The following is a 12,829-nucleotide window of genomic DNA, read 5'->3' on the forward strand; positions in this document are numbered from 1 at the left end:
AGTAAACAGGAAAGAGCGGAAGTTCCGTTAGCTTTTCTCCTGTGTGACAGAGAAGGAAGACGGTCGTATTGTTGTCGTCTCTCAGCTGAATCTTTGAGCCGTTTGAGCAACCATGTCTTCAGTTCAGTATCTGAGAGAGTTTATCAACGAGCGACTAACTGCTGCTGCTGAAGAAATCTTCTCAGAGTTTGAAAAAACGATCGTCCAGTACGAGGAAGTGATCGACCGTCAGCGCAGACTGCTGGATATCACCTGGAAACCCGAGATAAAGCTGCACACTGCAGGCGAGTCTCACTCTGATGGATGGATGAACTCACACATGAACGAGTCTCACTCATTTTAAAGTTATTTGCTATGTTTTATTTTATCATATTATTGCTTTGGGATGTTCAGCTCTTCTTCACTCCCGCACTCGTCATCACCTCTGCTCTCTCTTCATGTCCTGGTTGTAAAAATAGTGCAGTAATTTTCTAACGTGATGATTGGTTACTTAGCATCAGATTAGTTTTTCACTGAGTCAGCTAATTATTTAAAAACATTGCATAAAGGGAAATATTTAGACAGTATTTCCTACCATAAGAGCTGAACGGTCGTCAGGTCCGCTGCCGACTACAGGCCAATATTTCATGCAGCTACAGATGTGCATCCAACACATCTGTTGCTTTTTATTACCGGGTTCTTTTCCATCCAGTGAAATGTGTCTTCACAGCTGCATCACTTCCTCTTCTGTTTCACACACATCTTATGTATTTTATTTTGAGTCAATCACATTTTTTCAAATGACGGGCTTATTTTCTTCTTCTAAAGTCACATTATTGTCACAGAGTGCACACTGACTTTGTAAAGTAATATGCACTACATACATGCACAGTATATTAGTTACTCGGTTAGACAACAGTGGTACTTGTGTTCTTTCTTTTGCATGGAAATAATAACCTGAACGGTTACCATGGTTACCCACTACCATGTGTGTCTGTGTGCACACTGAGAGGAGAAAATGAGAGCAGTGGTGCTGCTTTTTGAGCCTGACGTTACTCTCGGTAGCATCCACTTATCCCCCTGGTGCTCTCAGTAACTCTCAGAGTGAACGAGAAATGATAAAATAAAACACATGAACAGATGATGGAAATATAATATTGATCTGCAATAGCACTTCAATTCACTTTGGTTTTATTTATATAGCACCAAATCACAGCAACAATTGCCTCAAAGCGCTTTATATTTAATGTCAGGTCGTCACCGGGGAGATTTTTTTTTTAAAGTACAGCTCTGCTTCAAAGCCAAAAACACACAGAAGCAAAAAACAAAACAAAACAAAAAAACAAGAACAGCTGATGACTCTCACAAGGTCGTCCATACTTTCATTTTTTAAAAACTTTTTTAACTGTCTTCTCAGCTGATTCAGAACGCCCTGCCTGGATTTTCACTGACACCAAGAAATAAGAATATAAAAGGCCTTTTCCTTATGTGCCTGGGCATATAGTTATATTAGTGAGTTTGGTTCTGTAGGTTTCTTTGAGTTTTAATATATTATAAATGTAATTTTATGAAGCTCTTTACTACCTTTTTAACCCTGTGTGTGGGTTTATTGAGGTAATGCTGTAAAATAAACAGTTTGTCCCCACAAAAAAAACAAATAAACCTTTTTCCAGATGTGATTTTTAGCTTTTTTTTTACACATCAGACCAGACTTTTAGAAGAAGCGGAAACATTGTGTGTGTTTATTTTAATGATTGCTCAGAGGAGTTTTTCTGTCATCACATCAGTTTTCTTTATGTTGGCTTCATTCTAGGCCTCCAGCAGCAGCATGTCTATAAGGAGGAGGATTTTCTCATTAACCAGCAGCTCTGTAATGAGGAGAACCGCGGGGAAACAGAGCCTCTCCAGATCAAACATGAACAGGAGGATTTCTACAGCAGTCAGGAGGGACAGCAGCTTGCACTGAAGGAGGACATTGATACCTTTATGGTGACTGCTGCTTATGAGGAAAGAGCCCACGGTGAACCAGGACCAGACAGGGAGCAGCTCCTCTCTCACAGCTTCCTGATAGCTGAGGGTCAAGATCAGGGAGGAAGCAACTATGTAGATTTAGGATCAGCACATAGTGCAAACAGAAGTCACAGTACCGATGCAGAAGACTCTCCCACGTCAGAGGGTCAGTGTAACACTGACATAGGTAAAAAGTCGGTAACATGCAATGTTTGTGGAAAATTGTTTAAGAATAAATACAAAATACACGAACATCACAGAATCCACACAGGTGAGAAGCCCTATCTTTGTGAAACGTGTGGGAAAAGTTTTACTCAAGGCGGTAGTCTGTTGGTTCACATGAGGACCCACTCGGGTGAGAAACCATATACCTGTAACACCTGTGGTGAAAGATTTTGTTACTTATTAGCACTTAAAAAGCACAAGGCGGTGCACACAGGTGAAAATCCATTTTTTTGCACAACGTGCGGGAAAACGTTCACTCAAAGGGGCAGTTTGTTGGTCCACATGAGAATCCACTCAGGAGAGAAGCCGTATTCTTGCAAAACATGTGGGAAAAGTTTCACTAAAAAATGTACTTTATTGGTGCACGTGAGAATTCACACCGGTGAGAAGCCATACACTTGCAAAGTATGTGGGAAAAGTTTTACCCAAAGAGGTGGTTTGGTAGTCCACATGAAAACTCACGCAGGGAAAAAGTTTTAGTTCTGAATATTTAGCAGGGAACAGTGTATTTATGAAGCCGAGCTTGACAAAAGTATCGAACTCGTTAACAGTAAAGCTTTCATAATCAGAGCTGGCTTTATACACTTCCTGCTGCTCAATAAAAGGTCTTTAAAAGTCTGAAATTAAGGTCATGACTGATCTCAAAAGCTCATATATGTTCCATAAATGTGATGAAATGATGAAATCTGGCAAACAAAAAAACATCACAATTTAAATGTCAGTTTTTCTGCGGGTTCTCGGCTCTCACCGGTGATGATGCAGATTTATGTATATTAAGATGTAGTGATGTGAACCGGCGCTAACCTAATAGCTTACTTGTAGTCTTCTGATATTCTGCTATTCAACAGCAGCCTGTAGACGATAGCACTTAGTATGAACACTGTAGATGCTCACGTCTGTTTCAGAAATGGGAAAATAGGAGGCGAGTCCCATATCCATACTGGCACTTAACATGTCTTTAGTTCAGATGACGAATGATCTCATTCTGTAAACATATGAAGGTAAAACAGTATTAGGAACTAACATTTGTCTGATTTTTAACTTTACAGTTATTTATGTTTTTATATATATATGTGTGTGTGTAAAAGCAGAAACAGTAGGTGAAGAAAAAGTGTAAGATTTCGACTAATGTGTTTCCCACTTTAACACACACTCACTCCTCGTCACGATGAAAACAAAGATTGGGTGTATTATCAGCAGAGTTCATCCTCATGTCTGCAGCCGTGACTGAACAAACATGTAAATCTAAAATTGAAAATGAATCATTCTCAGCAGCAGATCTCAAACAAACAATAAAATAAATATGAAATGACTGTTGGCCATTAAAAAGCATTTGGCTAGTGTAGGTGACTAAGATGCGAGTTAAAACTGTATTGTTTTTGCAGTGTGGAGAGCAGCCGCGGTGCTGTGAGTTTGAACATATGACTAACGAAAGGATCAAAACTGTTTGTTGTGGAGATTTTTGCACTGGTGAGTCGATTTCTACCAAACTAGTAGGACCGCACGATTCTGGCAAAAATAATTCTTCTGATTTTTTGATCAATATTGTGATCATGATTAATTGTTGTGATTATTCATGTATTTTAGTGACAAAAGGCATTTACTGCATGTAAACATAACACTGCTTTTACATCCATAATGCAACATTCCTAATATTACTCACCCACATTCCAATAAATATATATATATATATATTAACGAATTAATTAAAACACTTTTCCAGACCGATATGGTGCAAGCCTGATGTAAGCGCATCCACTTAAAACTAAATATAAAGTCTTTCCCTGCATTCACTGTACCTGCATGATGGATGTAGATCGACAGCTCTGACCTCCCTCTACGTTTCCCTGCGTGCTTTTGCATGCAGTGCAGGTATCTCCTCTTCAGGAAAAGAACTGAGTGAGTGAGTCCGTGTGCTGAAACCTTTATTGTGGACATGACGAGTCAATGTCGGATAATTCACGTCAGTAACCATTTCTTTATTTTTTTTAGCCTTTGTGCGTCAGTCGTGCTGCAGTTCGTGGATTGTTTTCAGGCGATTAAAGCACTCTTCACACATGATTTCATCTTCATTACGTCTCTTCCATTAAATTCAAAGTATTTCAAAACAACAGAGTATGATGCTGAACGACAAGCTCCTCCCCCTCTGCTGTACAGGACAGCTCAGTTTTGTTGTATGTGTCTTTTAACACAGCGTTACTCGTGCAGACTGGTTCAGGAAACCTTCAGAGAACAGCTGTGATTCAGGAAGTGCTTGATGTGCTTTTGTGTTCTGTTTGTCGAGCACACAGTTTCAGTTTTGTTCCATGATCATCATTTCATAGAAGGAAGCCAAAATCAAATTCAAGGCTGAAATCTGATCATTTCACTGCCCTACAAGCTACTGATCAACATAATGTGACAATTTTATATGTTATTACTTTTATTTTCTCTCATGTGCAGCAGAGACGCAACTTTAGACGACTCAGTGTCGCTTCTGTGTCACGCTGTGGCACTCTCATGATGAGGGTTTTTAATTCTCCAGTGAAACATGATGAATCTCACACAAGGTCATTTTTTGTTTGAATTGTGTTAAGTTTGTTTGTGCAGTGTACCATTGGATGTACGGACTGCCACTGAATTACAGTTGGTGTTTTATGATATAAAATCTTGTTAAAGCCGACCATAGAAAGAAGTACATTTGTTCTGTTTTATTATAAAATCTGTGTTTTCCAGCACTCACAGACTCTGGTAGAAAAATGTGTGTAATATGAACCGAAGTGTTTCCTGTTGTTTCTAAGTTCTGTGAGTTTGCTGCAGTTTTCTGTCACAACAATGTAAATATAAAAAGGTACAAGTGGAGACGTTGCTCGGCAACTCTTAGTTTTTAAAGCAGCTTCTTTCCCTCCAGAGTTAGACTGGCTTTGTTTTCCTTTTACCGCCATCAGTTAAGTTTGTGTGTGTATTTGAACTTGGTTGGAAAATTGGATGTATGAAATGTTTCCATTGTATTCTGTCATATTCTGATCTATGTATGATTTCTTTCCCTTGTTTTTACTCTACCTCAGATATTTGGATTGTGACCTGAGATACTGAAGCTGAGAAATCCTGTAGTGCTCACTGACAACACGAGTCTCTTATTTGTGGAAAGCATGTATCACTTTTTGTTCTTCTGTTTTGTGTTCAACTAATTTTGATTGTTCAGGATTTAGAAGTGAAACTAGGAAGTTGTAGATTTTCACCATGCTCTTATAAAAAGCTCTTTCTAAAGTTTTTTTGTCTGTTTCATGATTTATAAATCAAAGCCGCAGTAAAGATGCAGAGCTGAAGATGAAGACACTTCACAGAATCAGAAGCCACAGTGTGTCAGAATTAATACTGAACTGTTAACTTAAATCAGGAAGTGAAATTCTGGAGATGAAGAATGTCTTTTGTCAGAGTGTCCTGGGCTCAGAGACACAGAAACCCCTTCGTTTCACGACATTTACATTTCAGATGCTTTCCATTTCAGGACCACAGACAGCAACAATGTTTCCTCTTGACTGCTGATGCTGATATAAAGTGTTGGTTTGTGGTTGATGTGGATTTGCTGCTCATGTGAATCCTCCCACAGTGTTTCATTAGCAGCTGTAACCACAGTGACTCTGATAAAACAGGAATTAGCAGAATCCATCTGATATGAAGCTGTGCTTTGAATACCACTTCCCTCCTCTTTGAAGAGTAGTCAGATATCTGTGTTCAGGTTTTTGTACAGCCTCTTCTACACTTTGTATCACTGTGTTTGTAGAGCACAGTAGTAGAGAGCTGTGTCTGCCAGGGTTAGGGCTGCTATGGTCAGATTAGTTGATGTAGAAGATGTTTCTGAGTCATATCTTCTATTAGGGATATATTGAGCTGCAAATCCTTTTCCTTTTTTCCAGAGTATAAACTGAGGAGCCTGAAGGTCAGAATCATGTCTGTACCAATAAAGCCAAGCATCACTTGCATCTGTCTCATAGCTACATGTGAGTGTGACAGATTCTCCTTCTGTTTCAGTGACTTCAGGTTGTTGAGGAGTGATTGAGTCTCCAGCTGTTAGTCCTGGAAAAAGAAAGAAGAAAAGTAGTGAAATGCAGTCTGTATATCTGCTTAATGCAGCAGCTTCAACTAAACTTTAATCCCTGTTCTTAAACTCACCTATAATGTGAGATAGAAGAAAAAAGAGGTGCAGCAACATGTCTTTGGAGTTATTAAAGCCAGACAGACAGCACATGAACAATGTTCTTCCACTGCAGCACAATGACCAACAAATAATGTCATTGGATGAGCTCATGTTCAGTGGGCGGAGTCAGTTTAATATCGCACCCAATCAAATAGTTTTGTGTTTCCACAGCAGCTCTGTCTCTACAAAGGTTTTTGTTCAGAGTTTTGCTGTTTCCTGTCACTGTGGGCCTCGCAGCACAGTAGTACACAGCAGAGTCTGTCACTGCAGCAGAGGAGATCTTCAAGAAGCTTAATATTGTAAGGCAGGGGTCCCCAACCCTAGTCCACGAGGGCCAGTTTCCCTGCAGGTTTGAGATCTCACCCTGGGTCAACACACCTGAATCAGGTGAATGGAGGTGAGCTGAGGTGTTAGTCCTTTTGGCCACGTGCTCCATAAAGTGTGAGATGTGATGTTTGATGGTGGGATGTAAGAGGAGGCAGCCTGCACAGGTACAGCTTACTCAGCAGAGAGCATCTTATTCTTGTTTATATTCCAAACCCTGTTCACCACAGAGATCCACAGCCTGTGATACCAAACAGTCTCTGGAGCCACTGGATTCAAACTGGGAATCAGATTTTAGCATCAAGGTGGGAAAATACTGAAACCTTTTATTTTTCAGGAATGTGTAACCAATATTCCCTCCTACTAGAAACTGAGATGTTACGTAAACGAAGTGGAACGGAAGCCCTTGTCTGCCGGAGCTAAACCGTGTGACACCAGGCGGAAGTAAACAAAGGAAAGGCGGAAGTAGCTTTCCTCCTGTGTTGAATCAGCGGCGAGTGTGAGCTGAGTGTGTGAGCTGTGTCAGTAACAATGCCTTCAGTTCAGTATCTGAGAGAGTTTATCAACGAGCGACTAACTGCTGCTGCTGAACAAATATTCCTGGAGTTTGAAAAAACGATCGTCCAGTACGAGGAAGAGATCGACCGTCAGCGCAGACTGCTGGATATCACCTGGAAACCCCAAATCAAGCTGCACACAGCAGGTAAGTCTCACTCTGATGCTGCCGTGATTCTCATTAACGCCGTTTTAAACGAGGAGTTTGTCCTGTAGCTGCAGCTGCTGTCAGGGTGAGCACAGGGACCCCACACCGAGGCTCAGGAAACCTCAGTGGGCAGACAGTCTGTCTCTCAGCCGGTGAGAGTTGATAACTAGCCCTGTGATACCCGTTATCTCCGATTGGAGTTTAAAGTTTTGGTGAGTCAGCTAACACACAGACAGTCCGGCTAATGCGAGCTAGATTTGTGGTTAAAGCTCTCAGCTGATTTTGTAATGGTGTGTTGTTATCAGCTGGGTGTTGAGAGCATCTGGCAGACGTTACAGGAGTCTGTCTGCTCGGACTACAAGACTTAAAAACAGTTTCTACCACCAAGCCATACGACGCCTCAACCACAACACTTAAACACACACAGCACAGTCCACAGGACGCACTCAGAAGCTGCAGCTTCACAAGTTCTCTGTTTAACCTGCACTGGTCACTCCACTTTATTGATATTTATATTTTTTTAAAAAGTGCAATACTGTAACAACTGCCACAAAAAAACAAAACTTTTGTACTGTTGAGTTTGTACTGCTGCTCATTCCTGTGCATTCATTCCTTTACTATTTTTATTTTAGTTATTTTATTTTTTATTTTTATTTATTTATTTTATTTTTTCTTCTACTGTACCATTCTGCTGAGTGACTGTCTTCTGCTCGTCAAATACATTTCATTGCGATGTTGAACCTGTGCTAACTTGCATATGACAAATAAAACTGAAAACTGAAACTGAGCTGTCAGCTGATCACCACCACCTGCTGAGCTGGCATCTCTTCAGTCTTCACAGGAAGGTCAGTGCCAGGGTACTCGATCTGTCCTTCTGGAGGGATCTGTTAAGATTTGTAATGGACAGTAGGGGTGGGCGGTATAAACAGTAAACGGTAGAAACGATATAAATTTGGCCAACGGTACAGATTTTGACTATACCGCTCTACCGCATGTTGATGGTGTCATCAAGCGGCGCCTGTTTTGGTCGAAAGTAGTGATGGGATTTCCGGCTCTTTTTAGAGAACCGGCTCTTTCGGCTCCGAACCGGCTCTTCAGGTTGTTTTGTTGCTTTAATTAATTTATTATTAACAATAATATAAAATTATGCACAGAAGGAATTACTAATGTAAAAAAAGTGGTTTTATTCATATATGTTTATATATAAATATATACGGTGGCCCCTAGAGACAAAACATGCACAAAGTCCAAAACACTTTTCTAGCGTTAACTGAACTTCCAAAACAGAGCTACCTAGATCACTTAAATTACACAATGGAAAGCATGTGTGTATTGAACTGAAGAAGCTTCTCGGATGAGAGGTGAAACGTCTTCAAGTAACTTAAAGAAGTCCAGACGCTTTTCTTTGCAAGCTCCTTTGACCCATATGTGTATTGTTTGTGTATTTATACACAAGCACTCATATATATTCAAATAATTAAAAAAAAAAAGTTAATTTACCTGTTACTACCACACACCAAATCCGGTTGGTACTTCCTGGCTTGTGTAGCCACTAGGTAACAAAAGCTCAACACTGCGCCCTAGCATCCTGGAGCACTTCTGTTGTGTTTTGTACGTGTTTTGAGGTTTGTACGTGCTCTGTCTGTAGGGGCCACCGTAACTATACCTTTATTTATTCACTCCACATAAAATGTAATAAATAAATCATATAATACAAAAATCAACTATTCACATTTCAACTTTTAACTATTTAAATTTTCAGCTTTTTCCTTTTACAAATTTAAAGTGAAACAACACAAAACACTGCAAACCACAACACAATTAAATATAAATTAAAATATGAAAACAAAAAGAAGATGCACATTCTCTGTCATATGGACCTGCATGAATAAACTTTCTGAGTCCTTTATCATCTGCAACTGAAAATAGTTGTGGATGATTATATACCTTTCTACAGGGAGTGCAGAATTATTAGGCAAGTTGTATTTTTGAGGAATAATGTTATTATTGAACAACAACCATGTTCTCAATGAACCCAAAAAACTCATTAATATCAAAGCTGAATGTTTTTGGAAGTAGTTTTTAGTTTGTTTTCAGTTTTAGCTATTTTAGGGGGATATCTGTGTGTGCAGGTGACTATTACTGTGCATAATTATTAGGCAACTTAACAAAAAACAAATATCTACCCATTTCAATTATTTATTTTTACCAGTGAAACCAATATAACATCTCCACATTCACAAATATACATTTCTGACATTCAAAAACAAAACAAAAACAAATCAGCGACCAATATAGCCACCTTTCTTTGCAAGGACACTCAAAAGCCTGCCATCCATGGATTCTGTCAGTGTTTTGATCTGTTCACCATCAACATTGCGTGCAGCAGCAACCAGAGCCTCCCAGACACTGTTCAGAGAGGTGTACTGTTTTCCCTCCTTGTAAATCTCACATTTGATGATGGACCACAGGTTCTCAATGGGGTTCAGATCAGGTGAACAAGGAGGCCATGTCATTAGTTTTTCTTCTTTTATACCCTTTCTTGCCAGCCACGCTGTGGAGTACTTGGACGCGTGTGATGGAGCATTGTCCTGCATGAAAATCATGTTTTTCTTGAAGGATGCAGACTTCTTCCTGTACCACTGCTTGAAGAAGGTGTCTTCCAGAAACTGGCAGTAGGACTGGGAGTTGAGCTTGACTCCATCCTCAACCCGAAAAGGCCCCACAAGCTCATCTTTGATGATACCAGCCCAAACCAGTACTCCACCTCCACCTTGCTGGCGTCTGAGTCGGACTGGAGCTCTCTGCCCTTTACCAATCCAGCCACGGGCCCATCCATCTGGCCCATCAAGACTCACTCTCATTTCATCAGTCCATAAAACCTTAGAAAAACCAGTCTTGAGATATTTCTTGGCCCAGTCTTGACGTTTCAGCTTGTGTGTCTTGTTCAGTGGTGGTCGTCTTTCAGCCTTTCTTACCTTGGCCATGTCTCTGAGTATTGCACACCTTGTGCTTTTGGGCACTCCAGTGATGTTGCAGCTCTGAAATATGGCCAAACTGGTGGCAAGTGGCATCTTGGCAGCTGCACGCTTGACTTTTTCAGTTCATGGGCAGTTATTTTGCGCCTTGGTTTTTCCACACGCTTCTTGCGACCCTGTTGACTATTTTGAATGAAATGCTTGATTGTTCGATGATCACGCTTCAGAAGCTTTGCAATTTTGAGACTGCTGCATCCCTCTGCAAGATATCTCACTATTTTTGACTTTTCTGAGCCTGTCAAGTCCTTCTTTTGACCCATTTTGCCAAAGGAAAGGACGTTGCCTAATAATTATGCACACCTGATATAGGGTGTTGATGTCATTAGACCACACCCCTTCTCATTACAGAGATGCACATCACCTAATATGCTTAATTGGTAGTAGGCTTTCGAGCCTATACAGCTTGGAGTAAGACAACATGCATGAAGAGGATGATGTGGACAAAATACTCATTTGCCTAATAATTCTGCACTCCCTGTAATGAGACCTTGTTGTCCCTGGCTCTCTTTCTCTGTCTCTCCCTCCCACTCTGTTCCTGTGCTACTGCGAGTGTTACTACCGCCCCTCTGCCCAGCGCAAAGCACAAGGCTCGCATGCGGAGTGAAGCGGCGAGAGAGGAGCCGGCTCACGTCGTTCACGTCAAAGATCCGGCTCTAAGAGCCGTTTCGTTCACGACCGACACATCACTAGTCGAAAGCATTGCAGCGGCTGCAAACAACATCATCTGCAAATTATGCCTGGCAACAGTAATAGCAAAGAGACGAAGCACTTTTGGAATATGGGGAAAGCCAAAAACTGCGCTTCCTCCACTTCCCTACCATTGATTCATTACTGCTGAATTCTCTCCAGCTGCTCTATTCCCATGTTGTTGCAGTATATTAATGACTAACCTCGTATTGTGGATGGATTATCTCAGTTGTTCTCCTGACTGAAGTTTGGTCCGTTTACAGCATCCTGCCATGCGATTACATTTGTCTCTAACCACCGGAAACCCTCACGTTAACTTTTATCTAGTGGAAAAACCTTTGCGTTTGCATTATGCTAACATAGCTGTGTAGCTAGCGATCACGTAGCACATCATTATATACCAGCTAGTCCAACTTCAGTAACCCTACAAACGTCACTGCTGTTTAGTTTTCTGTCTTCATTTATGTTGGAAGTGGTAGCAGAGCTGTACGTTTGAATTTCTCCAGAAATCTCTCAGTCAGAACATGCTATATCATGTTTAGGTGGAAGCTAGCGAGCTTACTTCCTGCTAACTTCTAACTCCATTAAATTTAATACATTCCGTTTTCATGGATGCCTGGATGTTAAACTTAATTGTTACACCTGGTAAAGCAGCAACACTGATAATTTTTTATTAAAGATGAAAGAATTTAGACAGTTTTTAACTCTCAGTGATGCCGCAGTGTTCGTTTGACTTTGAGACCTGAAGCTAACGGAGTTTAGGACCCACATTACTCCGCGAGGCTCCTGACTACGGTAGCCGTAATGCTCCAACAATCCATCAAGCGGTGCGGCTTCGTAGCTTACCAAAGTCGTACTAAAACATTTTTTGACAGATTTTTGAGCGCTGTGTACCACATAAAATCAGTTCAAGGTCAGTAAGCACAACCAGAATTCATACATAATGCGCACTGTAGATTTTTGAGAAAATTAAAGGATTTTAAGTGTGTAAAATACATTATACAGAAGAAAAGAATATATCGCGATATATATCGTTACCACACATGCTTCAAATTATACCGTGATATGGATTTTAGGCCATATCGCCCTAATGGACAGAATTTCTCCTCTGATCTTTTAATATATGTATTAGATCTTACTAAAATTATAATTATTACTTTTTCTCATTTTACTGCAGCATTTAAAAATTTCCTTTATATGTGATGCTGATTCCAAGCGTACTCTTCCTGCTAATGTAGAGATCAGGCAAGAGAGCAGTCTGTAGAATTATAGCCCTGAATGTTAATGTAACCGGAAACAGTGCTTTTATTTTAGAGTATATGCTGAAGGACGCTAATGCAAAACAATCACCACAAGCTTTCCATTTAACATCCACACATTTCATGTTGATTATTCAGTCATTGAACATATATATATTATTTATTGCCTGCAGCTTTTCAGCTGTATCTTGCATTTTAACTTCCCTCTCTTACCGCTGTACTTCTGCTGATGTTCCTCTGTTGATGAGCCTGAGTGAACCGCTGGCAGAGGAGATAAATTGCTTCTTCACCTGCTTCGAAACGCCACAACAGCAGCACTCACCTGCTTCAGCCCTGTTCCCATCCTCATCCTGACCTTCACCTGGTTCCTGCACCGCTCCACTCACTGTACCAGAGCACGATGTCACACAGGTGTTCCAAGCAG

At 40.5% G+C, this 12,829-nt stretch overlaps 1 protein-coding gene across 1 annotated transcript in view; it reads left to right on the top strand.

Moving 5' to 3' along the window:
* The window catches only part of LOC146368675 (uncharacterized), a 31,357-nt gene continuing 18,528 nt past the window's right edge, over positions 1–12,829 (top strand). The window contains exons 1-2 of the mRNA XM_084912353.1: positions 1–284; positions 1,793–2,176. Of these exons, the coding sequence (XP_084768479.1) occupies positions 113–284; positions 1,793–2,176 (556 nt within the window). The 5' untranslated portion in view covers positions 1–112. The remainder of the gene's footprint in view (positions 285–1,792; positions 2,177–12,829) is intronic.

The sequence above is a fragment of the Perissodus microlepis genome, chromosome 18, assembly GCF_051167445.1.
Source record: "Perissodus microlepis isolate ML-2025 ecotype Zambia chromosome 18, ASM5116744v1, whole genome shotgun sequence".
NCBI lineage: Eukaryota > Metazoa > Chordata > Actinopteri > Cichliformes > Cichlidae > Perissodus > Perissodus microlepis.